Genomic DNA, 23,727 nt, shown 5'->3' with positions numbered 1-23,727 from the left:
TCTGAGAATAGCTATTGCTGACCTACACCTGCCAAGGGTCCCCAAGTTCATTCCAGTGTTTGTGTTTGTCTCTGTTCAGTTTTCACCAGCCTGTTTTGACCTATTGAATTATCTGCTTGTTCTTCTTGCTTCAACTTAAGGGTTGACCCCACAAATCATCCCATCACCTCCTCATAAGGAGAAGTAGATATTAAAAATAAAAACTTGACCTTGTTGAGGTAGGGGGACATATCTCATTTGGGTAGTGTTTTTGTCTAGCATGCATGAAACTATGGACTTAGTGGTCAGCATCATTCCACTCAGGCCTGGCAGTGCATATCTTTATCAGCAGCACTGCATCGGTGTGGAGGTGTATGGATCAGAAACTGAAGGTCATTGTTGGTTACATAATACACTTGAGGCCAGCCCAGGATACACTACACTCTCTCAGGGTAGAAAACGGACAGTTGCCCCTGTTAAGCCTTCCACTTAGTCACATCATGTGCATAAGCCCTGTGAGTTCCCTGTATGCTTTAGTGGTCCACCCTCCTGCATGGAGTCTAGTGATACTGGATACCCCTGACCTGAGAAAATATCCTTTCCATTTATTGTGCTCTTGTTTTTACCTAGAGCAGATACCCACTTGGTTTCACCCCTTCCTCCTCATCCTCTTTAAAACACTTGCTTGTTTTGGTCACTGAAATGTTAAAGTACTTGGGAGTTGTGTCCTCAGCACAGAGACACCAACTACAGCCTCAGAATCCTGTCATTCTTCCCACCCCTCTTTAACCTCAGCCCCAGCAAAGATTCTTCAGTGCAGCAACCCCGTAGGTGTAGGACTGGGTACAGATGCCATGGGTGACATCCTGTCAACCCTACCTATCCCAAGACATGCAACAAGTGAGATGGAAGTTTGAGAAACTTGACACTTGTTAGGGACCATGTTGGACCAGAATCTGCCCCCTCAGTGTCTTGCTCGTTGCAGGCTCTGACAGTTAAGATCTGACACCGCAGTGTTACACAAATGATGGGGATGAGAAATGTGATCACAATGTGCAGCAAAAGAATGCAACATGAGAGAACTGTGCATCGGCCCTCAGCCAGGCCGCACACACTACAGGGCTTCTACACATCCTAAAAACCATCTCCAAAAGAATGCATGTGAGCCAAGCTGAACCGGCATGGAATCCTGACACTGTCAGGAGTAAAAACAGACTAAAGGATGCTTATTTCTTTATCCAGGGCACAGCAGTAAGAGGAAGAAAACATTAAAAGTATAAATATTCCTTCTTAAGAACTGTAACTCTTTTGATACTAAATCAATTAAAAAGAAAACAGACAGAAAAATTATATTTAATTTAGCTGATCCCAAGAGTGTTGTCACCAATCAAGTTGCTTTTACTCTAAAGAGTTTTGCCTAAAACAAAAATACCATCTGTTTCACCTAAAACATTAAGATGTTCTATTTTCTTGTCTACTCAGAATCACATCTCTAGTCATTTCCAGAAATGACAGCAAAAGACATTATATTTATGGGTGACTGCATAAGAAATGATTTTTCAGTCAGAACGTAATTTTCATCTACTGGGAGAAAATTTCATTTCTCTGATGAGTCAATGCTGTAAGTCTGGAAGAACATACGGTACATAAACAATGATTTCCCAAATAAAAACTGTAGCAGTTAACACAGTAAGATAAGTTGTTCTCTTGTTAAAGACAGAGCTCATAGTCACTTGTATATATCTCTGTTGATGAACGACATCCAGCATCTACAACATTTCCAGGTGAACAGAGGAGAAAAGAATGTTTTATTATCTATCTTCCTATCAGTGCATCATCATCACACATCAAACACAATGATTTCTCATCTCACAAACAGTATTAGAAACAACACTGGTCCTGGAAAAGAATCCTTCCTGTGTTCTCCAGTATACTGTTGGAGGAAGACACAGGGCACCAAAGACACATCACCACATGTCAAGGAACACACATTCCGTGTTGCAGCACACGAGAGACACATTCTGAAGAAAGACATCACTGCCCAACTACTCAGCTGACCACGAGTCCCAGGGATGTCTGCCCAAGTGGCCCAGTTTTATATATAATATTCTTGCCTAAAAAAATAAGTCCAATAAGGATGGAATGTGTAAGTCAAAGGCTCTATATATTTAAGTTTGTTTGTTTACCACAGAGTGGTAAAGCGCTCTGAAGTCCTAGATAGGCTTGAAGCCCTCTCTGACTCTCTCAGGACGAGGAAACCTCCACTAAACTCCTTCTCCTTGTTCCCATCATGGTGTATGCTTTATTAACGTGCATTTAGAAGGAAAGAGACAGACCACCTGGTTCAGAGGAATGGAAGACCTGAAAAAATGCCACATCACTTCTCTCTAAGGTCCTAACTGCTTTCTCTAAAGCTTTATGTTCCCAACTCCAGCAGGCCTGAGGGACACCTGAAGGAATCCCCAAGACGCTGGAAACTGGATCTGAAACTAAGTGTGTGAGAAGCCAGAACAAAATGAATGGCAGTGTGATCTGTTATATCATTTAACTCTTACTCTCCCCTGAAAAGCACTTAAAATCATGCATATTCCATATATCTAAAGTGCTTGAAGTACCTATATAACTAGTGAATAAAAGACGGTCCAGTATAGCAGAAATGGAAGCAGTCATCATTTAGAGCACCTGCCAGACACACCAAACTCAGAAACAGCAGCTCTGACACTCGTGACTTCCTTAATATTACAAACTTCTGAGCATCCTAGAAATATAGATAACCACAATCTTGGCTTCATTGTGTGTGGTATTTATGCATATCTGACCACATATCATGAAGGATCACAATATTTCATAGTACCACATATACAGGTGAATATTTTCCTTCCTTTTCTTCACTCCACTGATGATGACTATTAATGGGAGGATACACAATGTGGTGACCCCCAACTAGCCAATTTAATTTCATCAGAACAACCGCATCACTAAAATGTACTGTGTACAAATTTAATTAATTATACAATAATCTGATAATAAACGAGAACTGCATGGCTAGTTAAGAAAGTTTGATTCAAAATATAATAAAGGACAATTAGGATACAGACTAAGCAGGCTACTTGGCAGGGAGTCTGTGAACTTAACTGCTTTGCCACCACATTTCAAGGAATAAAACTTGAAGCCACCGTTTTAATGTAATCTATCTAATTACTTCCACAAGTAAAAGCTAAATAATTTGGTCCAAGGAACAAAATCGCAGCGGACTAATTATAAAACCTCAGGGGCGAGCCTGAGAATGCAAGAGACAGTGACGAAAGGAGCAACCCAACCCAGATGGTGTCCCACAGAAGCTCCAAGCAGGCGGTGCACACTGCACATCTCTTAAAACCAACGTGAGACAATAGCCCACCAAGACATGCTCCCTTCAAACTTTCATATGACAATTAAAATGTATATAATTCACAACTGCATTTTTTGAGGTGCTATGTTATTAAACATTAAACTGTCTGATGAGAGAAGAAATGTCATTCCAGGAATTGCAACGGTGGAACAAGAAAAGAAAAACTGAACAATGAGTTCTGATAATGAACCAGCTTGAGGGCACCAAGGACAGACGCCCGCAAGGCTTGAGGGTCAAGGCTGGCGTGTCACATGCTTAGAAATTGTGGAGTGGCAGAGTCGGCTCAGCTTGGCTGGCCACACCTCTGGAGTCACACGGTATTCAATGGGGTTTAAAGGCCCCAAATTTCAGATGGAGAGAAAAGTCCAAACAGGACAGCTGGGAGCATAGTTAGAACTCGGCACAACTCAGAATCGCTAAGGTGTACACTGTGGCTGTCATTGTGTTCATCAACGTTTTAATTTCCCAAAGCCATTAGTCTACTCTTACTGATATCTCATCTATAAAATCCAAAGGGCTCTGGGGAAAGAAAAAGGTCAGAGTTTTCATAACTCATTTGGTGCAAAAACCTACAATGAGCTCACACAATCCAATGCAGCATCCTTATCATACTTGATTTGAACATTCAGAAATGTTAACAGAATCTGCAGTTTATTCCACGGATACACACTACTTTCCTAAACTCATCATCATCAACAACAACAACAACAACAGCAAAAGTCCCTCACAAATCTCTCTCTCTCTGAAGGCTCAGGTAAGACACTGGAGTCTGGCTTTCACCAGCATTCCACATTGTAGATCCTATTTCAGAGACTACAACAAAAAAGACACTGTGTAGATTCTGGGGGAGTAACACTCAAGAATCTAAAGGGTCAAGCAAACACGCTACAGAAAGAATGCCAGGCAGACTTTTCCCTGAAAGGATGACAGTGCGCGAGGAGAAACCCCATCTCTCCATGGTCCTAGCACTAAGAAACTGTCTACACATTCCATTTTCTTAACCCATGAATACCCCAAGTCCCAGTAGGAGAGATTTGGTTTTATTTCACTGGCTTGTACCTTTTATCTTTACTGATTCTTAAATTTTCAGGATCCAATTATGTCTTGGTTTTGGAGTAAAAATGAAATCTCTCATCTCCATTAATAAGTTTTTAATACTATTTTTCTACCTAACCAACGTCTTGGGGGTCAAAGCTTTAAGATGTTTCTAGCTTACAGAAAAACCTCATTTACTAAACATATCCAATGGTATACAATGGAGGACTCTCGTTAATAGTGCCGGGGTGAAAACAGCCAATATAGATGGCAGCTACCGTTTGATCTGGTTAACAAGCCCGAGTAGCAGCAGCAGCTGCCGACCCTATGGCAATTACCGATGAATAGAAAACCAATTTGCTTGAAGTTGGCAACAGTTCTATTTAGGAAAAAAAAAAATCCAAACCCTATGAAAATGTCGGTAAGAATACAGTTCAGTGGTAGATAGGCCACTTGCCTGGCATGTACAGCTCCTTCCTGCTGTGAACTTCCCTCATAGGACAAATCAGCTTCTTTCAGTGATAACACTGACGTTTCTGTTACAGTGCCTGGACACAGTGCAAAATAAAGCACTGCGCTTACAAGGAGCAGAATCAGGTCACAAAGGGAAACCAATAAACACCAAGACCATAATCTAAGGTGACACTGACTCCAAAATGACTACTATTTTAAACGTCATTGTGAAAATGTGTCTTACATTCTGAGACTGGAACTTCTGCTGGATCTCAGAGCCAGAGTTTTTAACATACCTTGAGGCCAGTTGGGACTTAAAACTGACACTATTGTGTTCTCCAATTGTTCACTAAATCTGCTTTGAAGACAATGTAATGGAGACTGGAGGGATGCTCGCTGTCAAGAGTGGAAGCTGCTCTTCCAGGACCAGGGTTTGATTCCCAGCACCCACATGGTGGCTCATGACCATGTGTAACTCTGGTCCCAGGGCATCTGTCAGTTCTTCTGGCCTCAGAGAGTAGTGTAAGCAGGTGGTGTGCAGACATACATGCAGGGAAAACCCCATACATACAGGATAAAGAGACAAATAAAATGAAACAAAATGATTTTTAAAAAGAGGAAAACAATGTAACCATCAATCCTACTTGCTTTAGCTTTCCCATGTGATCAACATTTTCAACCTAAACTAATGCCCCTGACTCAGATAGAAAGAGAGAGAGAGAGAGAGAGAGAGAGAGAGAGAGAGAATGAGAGAGAGAGAGAGTAATTGTGTGTGTGTGTGTGTAAGTAATTTGCTGAAAATAGCAAATACAGAAGTTGAAAGCTACTTTCTAAAATCTACCATAAAAGCAGTCATTTATGGATACTGGTTGATAAACAATGTCTGGGTTAGCTGGGATCATTTACAGTCAGTCACTTAGTGTCTTATAAAACTGTTAGAGCTTTCTGTAAAGTGCCCTGTTCCTTCCCCCATGAGATGCTTTCTGTGCTACTCAACAAAAAGAGTGAAGCCTGTGTACAGACACACAGAAACAGACAGACAGACACACACACACACAACTCACAGACACACAACTCACAGACAGAGACACCCCTACAGAACAAACACAGACAGGACTGACAGAGACACAGGGACAGACTGACAGATTCACAGGACAGCCTTCAGAATGGCACAGATTCAGTCTCACGCTGAAGTCAGATGACAGAGAAATCCAAGAGCAGGAAGCCTGGAATTTAATCTGGATTTGCACTTTGGGTAAATCCTCTAAGAGGGAGACAATTTAGTTTACAGACAAGTTTTGCATAGTCAAATAACATGTGTAACTTTTTTCTAATATTTTACCATTTCCATTTCCAAGGTTTAGTCACTAACTTAGTAAATACTCCCTAGTTCCTAAGTTGACCTTACCTAGTTAACTGTTCATAGTTCCTTTAACTTAAACACATCATCTTTTTCTTCTCTAAGGAATTTTAAAGAAAAACTTGATCAAATCTTAAGTTAAAACCTCAGAATTTACTACTTTCATATTGTTCTTTAATTATAAAATGCTATTATGGTAATGTAAAATTGTTACATTTCTGTAACATTCTACAAAGGCTGGGTTTTGATCAGCCCCTTCTCACTGACTTATACCTTGCAAGGTGTTTATTCCCCTGTAACCACACAGCACTGAGAGACAAACCCTGTCTACTAGAAGTCAGCTCATCTCCACACCTGATATTTGGCTGGACTCATTCCTTCCAGTGCACTTCACAGATAAAAATGGCCTGGCACACACTGCAGGACCACTTTCCTCATTGACTACTGGTGACAATAATGAAACAGCTTACTTGTCAAGGCTTTCACAGAGTCTCTTCAGAGGGGAATCATGACTGTGGTGCTCCACGGAGGAGGGATGTCAAAGAAAGCTTCCACATGATGTTAACAACTAAGCTGTGTTCTAAAAGACATGTGGCCAGTGTGGCCAAGCTAGATGGGAAGGGTTTTGGGTGATGGTGGTCTAGTTTTGTTTCTGAGCAGCAAGGACCCAGAGGTAATTGAAAGGCTTCTCTGCAGACAAAATAAGCCAATTCGAGCCAAATTAAAAGGCAGGATTTTGGGGGTCAGTTCTTAGGTGAATTCACTGATCTCATAGGAGGAGGTCAGAGAACTTGCCTTACAGACATGGAGGTGTGTGTGTGTGTGTGTGTGTGTGTGTGTGTGTGTGTGTGTTTTTGTGTGTGTCACACAGGATGAAAGAAATGCAGAGAGGCAAATGGGGTGGGGGAATTCAAAATGCCACCGGAGGTGAGGAAGCCCTGGGCTGGAAAATTCAGGGTAAAGGGCTGGGTATGTCAGCCATACCCTGTAATAGGTAGGGACTGAGGGATGCTGGGAGAACCCAGAGGCCAGGTCCACTTTGATACATTAAAATAGGCACCTTAGCCATTTCTCCTATAACAATATAGCAACTCTGAAAATTAACAGTTACTAAGAGCGTGCAGCAGACAGGGCAGGCTAGATTGGAAAGCAATTCTAGAAAGTGCAGACAAGTCATGCCAAATACTCTACAGTTTATACTTAGGGCAATGGAAAAATATAGGTTTTGAACTCAGGCATTAGCATACAATTACACTTGCTAGTTACGTGTTAAGACTTGTGCTACTATGTTCATACATAGCATTTTATCTTGACCACTCAACAGTATGTTTCAGTCACCCAGATAGTAGCAGTGGAGTAATGACATTTAATGCAGAGAGGAAGAGTTCAGTGACAAGACTGAGACCCGTTTAGAGGTCTCAGAGCTACTGTGCATCTGCAGACAAGCTGAAACTGAAAGGTTGGGGGTCTTGAAGACCTTTATCGTAGAAATCAATAAACATCTGAACGAAAGGAACCACTCATCAACATTGTAATAGATGGTTACTCTGAACTTCAAAGAGCGTGGCACCACAGAACATGTTCAAATGGGAAAGAGGAGTACTGTTTCAACATGTCTAGATGCACGTGTTACTGTATCACACTCCAATCACCCAACAGCTGTGTGTGTGCATGTATGCATATGTGTATGTGTGCACATGGGAGCATATGCAGGTGTGTGTGCGTGCGCAAGACTCAAAGTTTTCCCAACAGAGAAGTCAACAGTGAGCTGTGACATAAATGAAAGCAATTACACAGGGCACATTGCTCTGCCACCAGCGTCACTCTGTCAACTTCCTGAGGCAAAACTATCTCTAAAGGAACTGTACATGCTTCAGTAGGATGACCTGAAGCTGCGGGCAGACCTATGGCACAGTAAGTAAACTTGCTCAATTCTTTAAAAGTTCTATGAAAAGCGTATATAGACATCTACCCCCACCCCCAGTTCGGCAGCAAAATAAATATACATTAATTCTTTTTCACTTCTCAGTATTATTTCCAATGCCCTTTCAATTTATTTGTGTAATTTAATTTATACATATACATTTTATTCTTTGAGAAGTGCACACATACACACAGAATTTTCAACTACGTATCCCTCCTCTTCCCAGATACAGAGGCTACCCACATATAATTATAAGTATGGGGCCTTCCACTACAGCATGGCCAACCTACCAGGGATCGACCATTAACACCAAGGAAACTGACTCTCCTTTCTCAAACAGCCATTAACTGAGTTGATAATCAAGAACTATCCTAAAATTAATTGTTAAAAGTGGAAGGGCATGTTTCCTGTTGTGATCGTGAAAGTAGCTTTTTATTGCCTTCGAGTGAGAACTGTAACTTTGAGGGGCTGCTGATAGAGCTTAATGACAAGGGTTGTCTAATATGCACGAGGCCCTAGGTTTAATCTGCATCATAGAGAAGAGGGGGAGGGAGGGAAGGAAGGTGGAGGAAAACATAGAAAGATGGGGACAGAGGGGAGAGGAGGGAGGGAGAGGCAGTCCATCTTATATAACACACTTTCTCACACAGCAGTAAAACTGGTTCTCTGCTTCCTCAGTATTATCTCTTCACATTTAATTGAGTTGAATTACCAAAGTATTTAAAGAGAATTATTTTTTAGTACAAACATCTTTTTTAAAGGAAAAAAATCCTTCATTTTACACACACACACACACACACACACACACACACACACACTCACTGTATTCTGAAGTGTGTTTACTAAGGACCTATACATACAAGTCTACATTGGAGATCAAGGACATTCCTCCTCATTGCTCCACACCCTCCTCTCCACTACACCCCTGTTAGTCCCCTTTGTTTAATTTGCTTCTGTCTACTTTCATGTCAAATGTCATACACTTCACATATCTATACAATATCTAGGAACCATAAATCAAAGCCCATTTGTCTTTTTGAGTCTGGTTTAATTTTCTTAGCATGATTATCTCCAGTCTTGGACACAACACAACTTCATTTTTTATGGCTGAAAAAAAAAATTCATTGTGCACATATACACCACACTTTATCTACTCCTCTGCTGATGGACACCTGTTTTTTCCCTAATTTAGCTACTGTATAAGATGCTGCAGTAAACAGTGATGTACTAGTATGCTAGTGGTATGTTGTCTCTGAATTCTGAAGGTAAACCCTCAGGAATGGTATAGCTGGATCATACAAATCATATGTGTTTTAGTTATTAGAGGATCTGCCATACTTCTTTCTACAATGGCTAAAATAATTTTCCTTCCCAGCAACAGTGTTTAAGGGTTCCCATTTGTCCACATTCTTGTCTTTATTTATTATTTGTCTTGTTCAGACCACTGTCATTCTGACTAGAGAGAGATCAAATCTCACTGTACTAACCAGCCTTTTTCTCCTGGTGAGATTGGATTTCTTTCTTTCATAAGATTATCCGTTATTTGTCTCTCATCTTTTGGGAACTCTGTTCATTTTGTTAGGCTTGTTTGGTTGCTTGCCTAGTTTGTTTGTTTGAATTCTCTGTGTAGATGCTAATCCTCTGTCATGTGTACAGCTACCAAAGACTGTCTTCCATTCTCTAGATTCTACAGAAACTTTAATATCATGGGGTCCCAACTTGTCAGCTGTTAGCATTCTTTCCTAAACAACTGAAGTTCTGCTGAGAAAGTCTTTGCCTATGTCAGGATCTTTAAGTATGCTCTCTATTTTTACCTCCAACAATTCTGGAAACCAACTCTTACATTAACCTCTTTGATCCATGGCAAGTTGATAAAATTTTTAATATTTGACTTTTTAGTAAAATTAAAATGACTACATTAAGTTGTAGCTGAGTTTTGCAGATCAATTCATCCAAGTCCTCCCTTTGTCAACATTTCTGTTCAATGCTATATGTGTACAAGTGTGTTTGCTTGATGGCCTTCCATTTCAAAGCTGGATCTGACCTTTATGCTATAAAGTATCTCTTGGAGGGAACAAATTCATGGATCCTGGTTTTCAGTTTGTTTGTTTGTTTGTTTGTTTAAATTCAATCTACAGATCTGTGACTTTCACTCGAAAACTAAGACCATTAATATTCAGAATTATTGGAAAGTGTGTATTGATTGCTGTTTATTGATTTTGGTTTGGTGTTTTCTTATTCCTTGTTTGCTTAATTATTAGCCTTCTAGCATAGTTTCATCTTTCCTGTAGCCTCATGAAAGTGATTACCTTTCTCTTCAGTATGAAGAATTTAAGTATATTTGCAGAGATGACTCAATAATCACGAATTTCTTCAGTCTATTCTTTCTGTGGAATTTCTATTTCCCATGCCATCATGACGTTAGTTTTGCTGGGTATAACAGCTTGGGTTGGGAGTTACTGTTCTCTCAGAGCTGGAAATACATCACTCCAAGTTCTCCTTGCTTTTTTAAAGTTTCTGTTGAAAAAGTTGATGTCTTGAAACCTTCAATATACTCGTTGTTGTGTGTATTTAATGTTTTAATTCTAAGATGGAATGGGAAGATTCCTTTTCACATTGTTTGTCTGGTATTCTAGATGCCTCCTGTACATGGACGGACATTTCTTTGAGAAAGTTTTTGTTATGAGTTTTGACATGTTTTCTACAGTTTTACCATAAGATTCTTTCTTCCTCCTAGGACCATAATGCACAGATTTGGCTTGTTGATACCACCCCACATATCTCATATGCTCTGTTCATACTTTATACATTTGTCTGTCATTGCCCGAATGCTCTGATGCATCAGCCTTGTCTTCAAGCTCTGATTTTGTTTTCCCCTTGCTTATTCTGTTAAAGGCTTTATGCTGAGTTTTTCTTTTTTCGTTCTTAGTATTTCTGTTGGTTTCCCTATACTATTTCCATCTCTTTATTGAATTTCAGTTTCGTCTTTGGTACTGATTTCTTTATTTCTTTCTTTCAACTGTTTGTATTCTCTTGAAATTCATTCAGTTTACTTCTGTCTTTTTAAAGTTTCTTTCAACATACTTATAATCATACTTTTGAGTTCTTTGTCTAGGATTGTAAGTTATTTGCTCTCAATGGAGACAGTACTGTAGGGGTATGTATTTGTTGTGTGTGTGTGCATGCGTGTGCATGTGTGCATGCTCTATGCAGACGTGAGTTTGGAAGCGCATATATCAGGACACATATGTGAAGGTCTGAGGAAAACATTCAAGAGATGTTCTTCACCTTCTATCTTGTTTTGAGGATGGGTCTCTCTCATACTATGGCCTCACATGTATTCCAGAGGATGTTCCTGCATTTGCTTTCCATCTCACCAAAGAAACATAGATTACAGATGCACAGAACTATATCTAGATTTTCAAATGGCTTACAGAGACCAGAACTCAGGTCATCAGGCTTGTATAATGGGTGTGTTTATCCTCTAAGGCATCTTCAGTGGTCCAGAATTAAGTTTTAGAAGCAGTCCTCTTACTTGATATGAGACGTTTCTTTTATTTTTGTGTTATAACCTGCATATCTGTGGTTACTTTGGTCATCTGTTGGATCTTTTTTTAATCACTCCATTCTTTCAGTGGAAGTGTTTTCAATGTTCAACAGAGACTAAGTAATTGTTATTTTTCTTTGCTGAGCTGGTGTTTGTAATGTTGGGTTCAATCCACAGTAGTAACCTGAGAATAGAACACTATCTCATAAATAGTCATTACCAAAAGGTAGGCTCACTATGAAAATTCAAGAGCAAAGCAGGACAGAGAAGTCCTGGTCAATACAGCTGGGTATTATACAGAGGCCAAACACATGTGATGTGAAAGAACTGATGGGGATAGAATCTAAGGATCACTTCTTGCCTGCTCATGCTTCCAGTCTTGACTATGACTCTTTCCCTGTCTCTCATATACATGACAAGCCTCTCAGCAGTTTTTGTGACATTCAGTCACAAATGCAGTCACAATTGTAGTTGGTCCTCTATAGTCCAGTTTCAAATGCTGGCTCCACCACTGGGCAGTCCTTCTTGATGTCAGTAAATCTACTTGCTATCTCTTCCTGTGACCATAAAAGGTTCTGGCTCAGGCTAGATTCTAATAAAATAAAATCCTTGTAGTTTAAAGGAATTCCATTGGTCACATTTCATATCATGGTCCCATAATACTTGCTCCAGTCCCCCACTCCCCCCAAATGAAGCTCTTGCCAGCAACCAAACTGCGTGCTCACCTGGCTCTTTTAAAAATGGCATCTCTGCTATTCCCAATGAGTGCCAAGGAGAGGGTTTTCTTAGCATCTTCTCCATCTGCCACATGCTACTTTTCACGCCTTTCTCCAGCCCACTCTCTTTCTCCCCCTCTTTAAAATGTCTCCTTCTTATAGCCAACTGGATTTTCCATCTCTATTATGTTGTAGCTTTAATCACTGGCCAGCTCTTGGGAGGGGAGAGCTCTCTAAACTACACCACTCCCTCGCTAATGGACTCTGGATTTTTTCTCTGTTCTTCTTTGTAAAGTTTTCTGTTTTGCTTTGCTAGAAAACCAGAAAAGAGTTTCTTTTTGGGGTTTCATCTCACCTCTCTGAGAACTGTCTAGCTTCCAAGAGCTGTCCATCAGTCTCCTATCTGTGTTCACTACCTGTTGTTGTGTCCTTTTTCCCAATAGGAGATCAGGACTTTGGCTTGGAATCCTGCCCTCCATGCCTACCCTCTTCCTGCTCTGTGCATCTCTCGATGGTCTTTCATGTCACTTGCAGTTTAGAATCCCTACTGAACATCCAGTCACTATCCCCCTAACAGTTTTCACTTTATCACTCCCCCTTTTTGATACTGCCTAGCCATTTAGATTTTTTTTTTAGGTTTTTCTTGTTGCCTCTATTTTAATTTTCTAGCTCTAATTTCTTTCTTTTGTTAATTCTGTGTAGTATTTGAGACTAAGCCCAGGACTTAAACATACTACACAAATCACTCTGCTACTGAGCTACATCTCCAATCAACCTTTTCCTTTTTAGCTTTGTATTTCAGTATGCACATCTTTGAGGTCAATGCTCAGGTTTCACGACGTCTAGGTAGCTACTTCCTCTCTTTAATGTTCTCAAAATAAATCTTTTAAGAGGTAATTTGTTTCATGTTTTCTTGTTTCCTACTTCCAGTCATTGCATAATCTACTTCTGAGTTTTCCACAGTTTTTTTCTCTTCACTTATTCTCAAGGCAGTAGACCTCCACCCACCCAGAATCTGTATCTGCTTAGGCTCCCTTCGTCTTTTCTGTCTTAATATTAGTTGAAGTCCTTCTAGATGGAGTTAATCTGACAAGTATTTTTGAATAACCTACAATGTGTCAGGCATCTGCCAGGGAATTTACTGCCAGAGCAAACTACTTTCTGTACCCATGGAAATAATATTTTAGCAAGGGAAATGTATAGCAGGAAATGGAAGGGAGGAAGAAAGTTAGGAAGGAGAGAGGGAGGGAGGGAAGGGGGAAGGACTAAATCATTTATATAAAGAATATGAAGAATATAAAGAAGACAGAAAGGAGTACCAGCAAGCTCACAAGCAGATCCAGCCAACACCAAGTTGCCAGAAGGTTAGCATCCAAGATGGCAGTGCCTGATTGATATTCAGTCTTCCACCTCAGCACAGGGGCTCTGAACGAATGGAGCGCTTCTCTCTTCAGCACCGAGCATCACATCTGGCCTATGCTGCCAACAACAGCAATTTCCTAGAGCAAACACTTCCCTCAATCATTGATCTAACATCAGTCTCATCGTGTTTCTAACTCATTTATGCCTCGCAGATTCAGTTTTCCAATTCATTACAAAATACACTCAGTGAAAGCATTGTGATCAATGTGACCAAGGCTGGCACCAGATCTGTCAAATCAAAGAGGTAAAGTCGACCTGTAAGTGTAAGCAGCGAATCCTTAGATAACTATTCTTAGCATTTTACTCTAGCATAAAACACATGAATGTGTATCATATTCTAAACTACTGATGTTAGAGCAAAGCCTTTGCTTTGATAATGAGACTACCAATTGAAGTTTTATATATTACTTTCTACATAGCCAAATATATAAAACCAAGTATTAAGCTTGGGTTTCGTACAGTGCACTAAGAACTTAGATACTGAGCAATCTGATGATAGATTGTGTTTATCTTTTTAGGATTCTTCCCATATCTTATTCAGTCATTTGGCCAATGTTCTTCAGTGACTCTGTTTCATGGACTCGTTCCAAAACAGACAACTTAATATAAAAGAAGCTCTTTTCTATAATTTATTAGTTTCATAAAAATTAATTAAATCATAAAAAAATAACAACTCAAAGCTTGGTGGAAAGAAATACACTGGACTTCCAAGTACCGCAGACCCAGACAAGGACTGGAAAGTACCATGAAGTAGAGACTGCTCAATAAAGGCTTTAGGCAAGGAAGAAAGGGGTGCATCTACTTCTTAAGAAAGCAGCGCCTTCCCGTATAAAAGCACTCTACTCTTCTAAAGACAAGATACCAAGTTTTCAAAGCTATTGGGGTAAAAGTTCAGAAACAGGAAAAGGTTTAATCTCATACTTGTATCTCATGACTCACACCTTTATTCACTTCCAGCTGCTGGGTGGGCAGGTTTTCTGTCCAGTTCCACCAGTGTGTGCAGCACAGACTGTGGGGATGGGGTCACTGCCAGTGCTCCCGAGATCTTTTTTTTTTGGTTTCATGAACACTAACAGAATTTTCAAAAGAGGAAAGTCAAATGGCTGAGAAACACTTAAAGGAATGGTCATGATCCTTAGTCACCGGGGAAATGCAAATCAAAAGGACTGTGAGATTTCATCTTACACTTGTCAGAATTGGCCAGGTCAAAAACACAAGCGACAGCTCATGCTGGCGAGGATGGGGGATTACAGAAGACACTTGTCTGATGTTGGTGGGAATGCAGACTTGTCCAAGCACTATAGAAATCAGTAAGGAGCTTCCTCCAGAAGCTAGGAATCGATCTGCCTCAAGATCCAGCTATACTACTCTTGAACATGTACCCAAAGGATGCTTTATCCTACCACAGAAACACTTGTTCAACCATGTTTACTGCTGCTCTATTCACAACAGACAGGAACTGAAAACAGCCTAGATATTGCTCAACTAAAGAAAGGAAATAGAAGATGGGGTACACTTATAGAATGGAATATTACTCAGCTGTTAAGAAAATGAAATTAAAGTTTCAGGTAAATGAATGGAACCAGGAAAAAAAATCATGCTGAGTGAGATAACCCAAACCCAGAAAGACAAATATAATGCATATATTTGTTTATATGTGGATATTAGCTATTAGATCAATGATAACCAAGCCACAATCCATAAAACCACAGAAATTAGGAACAGAGGATGGTGTGAAGGGATAGATGGATCTACCTAGAAAAGAGAAATAAAACAGATGGTTATGGGTGTATGGGAGGATCAAGAAGGGATGGCAAAGGAAGAAGAGAATGAGGAAGGAAATCAAGGAGAGACAACTAAAATTAAGAGCCATATGAAGAGTAGTATGGAAACCTAACACAATAGAAGCTTCCTCAAATATATACACGAAATATAGCTATGAAGGCAATCTAGACGAAATCACAAAATAATGAGGAAAACAAAGCCATAACTGGCCATCTCTTGTCACTCAATGAGGCTTCTACAACAGCATTAGGTTACATCTAATTGACTGATTGTCCTAAAGGGTCCCATGGGAAATCTCCAAACAACCAGGCTGTTGCCAACATTACAGGTTGTTCTCCACACACTTGATAACAAGGCCCCTTGCCAAAAACAATGCCTATACAACTTACTGAACATGGAGAGAAACAAACTACTCTATGGGAAGGCTGCAATCCCATCTGAAATGGCCAACAGAAGATTAACTCAATGGCACCATCTTTGCAGGTTCCGTGTCTCAAAGTGTCATGTCAGGGCTCTTCCTTTCTTATTTATTTATTTATTTATTTATTTATTTATTTTTAATTTTATCTGGTTGTTTTTAATTTTTATTTTATATATTTTTCTTTTATTTTTACCCTATAAGTCCCTGTTGTATATTTTATCACTTCTAGTTCAGGGTTTCAATGGGATTCCTGAGTGTGCAAATGACTGGGTCTCCCTTGAGCATTATCAGATGGCTTCCTCTGGCAGCTGATGGGAACCATGACTGCATTACCATCAACATCAGATGAGTGTTTTCTCTAACTCCACATCCTCCCCTACACATGAACAAAGTATAGAGAGTGAAAGGCTTTGAAGTTCTCAGTCCTGAATGGGATATCTTCATCAACCCTCTTTCCTCAGGGATCTATGTGGCAAGAGGAGGCATAATGTCTCTAACAGACAGAGAGGCTGGAAGGCATCAAGGAAAGAGGCCTTCCACCCACAACACATGAGCTCACAAAGTCTGGCAGAGTGCACATGCCCTGTAACAGGTTCAAGCCAAATAGCTTCTGGCATGGAGAGTGGAGATGTTGACACAACCTCCACCCCTAAGCAAGGAGCTATCTGCAACTGATGCTACTTCCAAAGGAAAAATCAGTCTTCTCCAGTGGAGTCTCGGTGTGTACATTACTGCACCTCAGGGCCGGCCCATGCCCAGGACAAGTTGGCCAACACAACATAAGCTCAATGGTATTTTGTAAAACTACTTGCTTTGTCTGGGTAGACTTAAGACTCCTTCAGGCACTCCCTCTTAGAACTAGACACTCTGGAGAGGACATGTGTAAATGACTGCTGGCAAACGACTGACCCCACATAAACCCTCACCCACAGACAGCTGCCATTTCCAGCCAGGCGAGCAAGTCTGCCAAGACATTCGGGCCTGCCAGGCTTGGTCTCAATCTCTGCCCTAAGTGGAAACTGGCCAGCAGTTCTCCAGAACCCTGAGGTATAATAAGTTGTATTCAACGTGACACAATTGAGATGACTTTTGTTTTCTCGTTGTTTTTAAGGAAACAGATTGCTAAATCATGACTATTTGTCTTACTTCCTACAATAGGCAATACATTTCCTGGAGAATGTTATGAGGAATGTTTTGAGAGCACTGTTTTTAAGTAGATGCCACCAGTACTTGCAGTTAATAAATTATGTCTATAAAAGGCTGAAGACAAAAGACTACAGTCACTCAAAACAGAAAAAAAAAAAAAAAAAAGGCAGCTAAGGACCAGAGAGCCAGATGTCAGGAAGAAGGGGTAAAGTTAGAAGACTACATTCACAAAGTACTGGAAATGAACAAAAGTGAGGTCAAAATGAATTCTGGGGCCAGTACACAGAATAAAGGAAAGCACTTGTTTAGAAAACCAGAGGATGCTACTTGAGACTGCGGGAGGTGCCCAGGAGTGGTTGTCCAACCAACAGAGGGCACGGACAATATGCATGGTGCGGGTGTGCGCTTTCGATCTCTCTCTCTTTCTCCACCCTCCCTCTCTCAAGTAAAAAAGTGAAAAGGGAAGGAATGGGAGAAAAGAAAAATATGGGATAAGAGGATTATTTGCCAATCAATGTCTTACTAAAAAGTAAAACCACTTTCAGGTAAATCTGTAATGGTAGTTTAAATAAATTTATCTCAAGCTAAAACCATCTGCCATGGTTTGAATGTTCTTATATTAAGTAAGTAAACAGTGTGGAATGCTGAGAACCTGAAGATCTGTTTGGGCAATCAGGGCTTTGCCATCATGAGCGGACTGCCTAGTATCAGAGGTTCACTATTGGAAAGCAGTTTCTGGTAAAATGTTGCATTTGCCACCTCAATCACTTGCTAATCTACCATGGGATGACTGACTCAGCAGTTTGGGATGACTGACTCAGCAGTATGGGATGAATGACTCAGCAGTATGGGATGACTGACTCGGCAGTATGGGATGACTGACTCAGCAGTATGGGATGAATGACTCGGCAGTATGGGATGACTGACTCAACATGACAGGATGATTCAGCACAAGTCCATCCTAAGACGCAGCAAATCTGCCTTGGACTTTCAAACCTCCAGAGCATGAACCATTTAGATTTATGGTCATTAAAATTCAGTTTTCTGTTGCAACATCACAAATGAAGTAAAACGAAGCATTTACGTGAAATTTTTCCATTCTTGGGTTTATGAAGTTATTATTACATGACTTTGATTCTTAGTGCTGTTTCAGAAAATCCACCTTATATAAAAGCTGCCTTTATAAATGGTCATGCAACAGTGCATGGCCTTCTGGCCTGCATGATGATGAGGTTAACTCTTGTTTTTCCTGAATAGATGAAATTCAGTCTTCAAGTCACCTGACTTACCCGCACACCCTGCACTAATGTCCTTGGAGACACTACAGTCAGTTTCTTAGAAAATAGAGTATAGGAGAAACAGAAAGAAAAAAATCTTTCTGAAATCAAACATCCCTTGGGACAATTTATTCAAGGTTCCTACATGGTAATTCTTATGTATTTGCTGCTATACAAAATCTATGAATTCCAACTCACCAAGCCTTGGGAATTAACCATGCACAGCAGGTTACTGATGTCACTGAAGTAAATTATGTTAGGTCACAGTCACAATTAATAACATGATCACCAACATGATCAACTTCATTTGCATGCATTATTTAAATTTATATAAGAATTCTTTCTACTGCTTTCGCATGATCAACTCTCTAAGGACTCTTTTTAGAATTTATTTCCTAGTGGCCCACATAATATTAATACTACATATAACAGTTTACCTGTACCAAATGAATATGAATATGAATACACACACAAACACACACACACATATATATGCGTGTGTCATCTTCCCCACTGTAAATGTTTTGTTTATTTACATTAAAAATCTGCTAAGTTCAAGAACATTTTAGAAGATTTACAAAGAATACAAAAAACTCAGTACCTCAATTCTAACATTTTCCATTTAGAGACTCAGAATAGCTATTACCTCACAGGACCAGAGAAGGGAAACTGTCAAGTCCTTCTACTCTAAAGGCCATTGACATTCTTTTAGTTCTTTGGCAATTTTACTAGTATATTAACAACTAAGGTAATTTGTAGATACCAAGTAAAAACCAAATTTTAAAACAACAATGAGAAAGTAGATATGGTCATGAGGTTCTCACATACGAAACTGAGACAGAAACAGAACCCAACAACGGGATTACAGACGCAGCGACGACGACCTATGGCAGAAAGTCTATGAAGAGAAACCATGGGTGAAAACGTTGACTACATAGGAGTTGGCAAGGGCATCTTTTACCAGATCCTTAAAAATTCTGTCTGTGCTAATATGTGAGTGAAAGCCCGTCTCCTTCTCTGGAACAGCTGTGCATTGTGTTTCTCCCTCTGATCTGCTGAGACACTAGCCTGCCTCCACCGACCACAACACGTACCCAGAAAGGGCAGCAGGACCTGCCACAGTCACCTGGGGAAGGACTTAGAATCCTTAGGGCCAGCAAAACCAAAGATCCTCCCAGGTCAAAACAGAAAATAGGAAAATGGTTACTGTGATGATTCCTGAAGCCAAAGGGCTTACTATTATATGATGATTAAAAAGCAGACATCTAGCCTCAGATGCACTCAAGAATTATTTCTTTTAAAACAAAGAAAACATTTCATAGTTGATGTTTCTCCTATTCCATTATGCAGTAAAATATTTAGTGCCCTTAGGGGAGATTTTAAGCATCCATGTAGCTAAAGAAGCCCCATTTCTTGTTCTCAGGTATGAGCCGGGCAAGGCTCTGCTGGTGAAGCCGTTGAACACTATGGGCTTTGTGAGCGCTTCACCACAGCCTCAACCTCACATTCATCGTAATGGTGCTCTCTTCAATGGTGCTTTATTCATTTTTCATAATTTTAATAAATCATACTCAGCTAAAAGTCATAAATTGCCTTTAAGATTCCTTTTACCCTTCAATGTGTAAGAGTTAACATTTCTCAATAAAAATTAAGTCATGGGCAGTAACTGTGTACTCTCATTCACTAAACACAGAAGCCTGGGAGGGTGCCAATGCAAACAGCTACTCTTTTTTAGAAGTCAGAGGCAGCCACCCTTAATCCTGGCTTTTGTTTAATAAACAACTTGACTGTTAGCTTCCGTGTCCACCAACAGAGCCGTGGCCTGATCAGCAGCAAGGCAGTCAGCCTATGAAAGCATAAGAGAAGGAACCTTGGTCTGCAGTAATTAAATTCCTTCTTTAGAAGAATTCACATTGGGCATTAAGGAAAATCAAGAAACTTCATAAAAGGTTACTGCAGATATCTGACAACAGTATCAGAAAGACAAGGAAATACTTGGGTCACAAGCTACACACTTTCTGTCACTTGACTTCCATTTATAAAATCATTACAAGCATAAACACAGGAATCTCTTGTGGCAACTTCTTTCTGAACACAGAATATGACAGTCATGGAAGAAAGCCTATTTCTTCAGAAAAAATTTAATTGATTAGTAATTGATTTAATGAAAAGCTTCCTTGAAGTACACAGGCTGAGTAGAGGTCAGAAGCACAAAGGCCAAAGGGCCAGGGAAGCGAGAAGGAGTCACACACTTACCTTGGCTCCTGTGCGCTCAGTTGTATTATAATTTTTTGGGGCAGAGAATCTTGTGAACTTTGCTTCGTATCCTGTTAAAAGAAAAAGCATAGTGTTTTTCAAGTTTTACTTTTTAAAACTAATCATCAAAATTAGCTAGCCAATGCTACCTTGCAAAATTTTAAAAAAAGAGCACACCAGAAGACAAAAATTCTCCTTCAAAGTGCATGGAGCATGCTAAGACTCAAAGCAAGTAATCCTGATGTGTGTGTGTGTGAGAGAGAGACAGAGAGACAGAGACATACAGAGAAACAGACAGAGAGACAGAGAGAGAGAGAAAGACAGAGAGAGAGACACAGAGAGACAGAGACATACAGAGAAACAGACAGACAGACAGACAGAGAGACAGAGAGAGAGAGAGAGAGAGAGAGAGAGAGAGAGAGAGGGAGAGAGAGAGAGAGAGAGAGAAGCAAAAAGAGAACATCAGATTCAAGAACATCATGCATTACTGGGCAAGAGTTCACAATGGCACAATGAGTTGCTCCATTTTAGAACCAAATAAATCTGCGAGCTTGAGAACATCCTCCAACCTTTGTGTCCTCTATCTCCCATCCTTAGGAAACAGACATCCTCTTCTTGTGGTTTTTTTTTTTTTCACTTTAAAATGAAAATTTGTAATCATGACTTGATTACAAGCATCCATCTAAGAAAATCGTGAAGCTGCATCGCTAATTCCAAATGTATAATTTCGAATTGCATATAAAATTCCAAGTCCCCAAATTCATAAAAGATACTAATGATAACTAAGTTACAACTTTAACTCTCTGAGGCGTCAGGAGGAGGAGTAGAGGATGCTAATCAGCCTCCTAGATGGCTCTTCCCAGACAAAGAGCAGCATAGCCCTTCCGTGCACTTCCTGCTGTAGTAGCTCTTCTGCTCACAACAGCACAAGCCAAGGCAGGTATTCCCTGCTATGCTACAGATAGAAGATAATGAACTAGGAAAACTCTGTCAAGGCCCCCACAGTCAGGCTCTGTCAGAGGCTAATCTCCTAATTCTGTGGTTCTCAACTTGTGAGTCATGACCCATTTGGGTCAGCCTCTTTTATAGAAGTTTCCTAAGATCATTGGAAAATGCAGATATTTACAATATGATTCATAACAGTAGCAAAATTATATTTCTGTAGTAGCAATGAAAATTAATGTTATGGCGGGGGATCAACACAATGTGAGGAACTGTATTTGAGGGTCACAGCATCAGGAAGGTTGAGAACCACTATTCTAAACTCTTTTATCTCTGCCCCATCATTGTCCATGTCTGAGCGCTGCCCACCGAGCTCAGTGGACCTATCGCACCACCAAAAGGACCAGTAAAATCAGTTTTAGCAAAAGCAGATTAGGGGCTTAACAAAATTCAAATATCAAGAGCTTTCTAATTAAAGCCAAGCAAGGTAACTGATCACAGCACCCAGAGGCTTAACAATGAGATAAGTGTTCTAACACTCATCTATTTTACCTGCTTTGAGATGAATTTACTGGGTCATTTTTCACTGAGATTTAGGCAGAATGAATTGCATACAGAAATCAAATGCAAACGCACTTATAGGAAAGAGATGTTTGAATATGCAGGTAACTTATATAAAGGGATAAAGAGTTCTTAACTAATGGGGAGAACAATTCTTATATTTTAACATTCTCTTAATGAAGCTTCTTGTCTCTTTTTTTAATCCAAGAAGAAAAGAATCACATGGTTTTTACAACTGCAGAAGGGATCAACTAACCATCTCTAAGAAGGCTTTGGAAGGATCTGACTGGTACAGCTTTTTGTCCTTTAAAATGAGAAGAAATGCAGAATCTCCAATTATCTTCTCCAAAGAATTTAATGACTGAAAGAGTCTGTAAGGAAAAAAATATATTAGTTTGATAACTCAAAGATCTGCATATATTTTTATTTATAAGGCAATGGACAAGCCACCAACATTTCCATCTTATGTTTACAAATATATAATGATTCTATAATGCACTTGCTCTCTGTTTTCTGCTAGACTAACTTACTGAAAGTGCTTGCAGTTCTTACAAACATCACGCCAAATAAGAAATTCTACAGTGACTACTCCAAAAGCTACCAAGGAATATGGACAAAGCCATGATTTACATCTTTAACCTAGGAAAAAATTGACTATTAATAGAATGGCAAAAGAAAATATGCTATTAACTCTGTGTTAGCAAGAATACCCTATCTGAGCCAGGCGTGGTGGTGCACACCTTTAATCCCAGCACTTGGGAGGCTGAGGCAGGTGGATTTCTGAGTTCAAGGCCAGCCTGGTCTACAGAGTGAGTACCAGGACAGCCAAGGCTATACAGAGAAACCCTGTCTCGGAAAAAAAAAAAAAAAAAAGAATACCCAATCTGTATGTAAGCCACTCCCCTAAGAATCAGCAGTGATGTCTAGTTGTTTTCATGTCATGTTTTTGTTCGAGACAATTACAAAGAGTTTTCACAGATGGGGATGATGGGACAGGCATCATCCTTGTTGCTTTCCCTGAGCACTGCCATTAGTAACTACTCATTTTACAATCTCCCTGGGGGGGGGGGGGGAGGAGAGCCAAAAGTCCTAGCTCTGGAGCAATCCCCAGGGGGAAAGACTTGGTGTAAATTCTCTATAATTTTCCAAACCCATGTATCTATAAGGCTTTATGGACCAAGCATCCTTAAACAAATACTTGTTTAGAAATCTGCAAATAAACTGTGTCAATCATGTCAGTTATCGAATAGAATGACCTGTCATGCTTCTGTTACCAACCATCATTTTCTCTGGTACAGGGAGCAACCTCGTATCTATATGCTGAAACATTTTTGTTGGCATATAACAACAGCAGGAAAAAAATGAAGAAGGAGAAGAAGAAGGAGGAGGAGGAGGAAGAGGAGGAGGAGGAGGAGGAGGAGGAGGAGGAGGAGGAGGAGGAAAAGCAGCAGCAGCAGCAGCAGGAGGACCTAGGTATGATCTCAGCATGCAGGAGGCTGAATCAGAAAGAAC

At 40.1% G+C, this 23,727-nt stretch overlaps 1 protein-coding gene across 2 annotated transcripts in view; it reads right to left on the bottom strand.

Moving 5' to 3' along the window:
* Window positions 1-23,727, bottom strand: part of Man2a1 (mannosidase 2, alpha 1) — a 154,423-nt gene that overhangs the window by 52,773 nt on the left and 77,923 nt on the right. For both annotated transcript variants that reach the window (XM_030249522.1, NM_008549.2), the window contains 2 exons: window positions 22,472-22,586; window positions 20,713-20,783 (listed from right to left, as the gene is read on the bottom strand). In XM_030249522.1, coding sequence (XP_030105382.1) covers window positions 20,713-20,783; window positions 22,472-22,586 — 186 coding nt within the window. The remainder of the gene's footprint in view (window positions 1-20,712; window positions 20,784-22,471; window positions 22,587-23,727) is intronic.

This window comes from Mus musculus, chromosome 17, assembly GCF_000001635.26.
Source record: "Mus musculus strain C57BL/6J chromosome 17, GRCm38.p6 C57BL/6J".
In the NCBI taxonomy this organism is placed as follows: Eukaryota; Metazoa; Chordata; class Mammalia; order Rodentia; family Muridae; genus Mus; species Mus musculus.
This window is presented reverse-complemented; position numbering and strand designations above follow the sequence as displayed.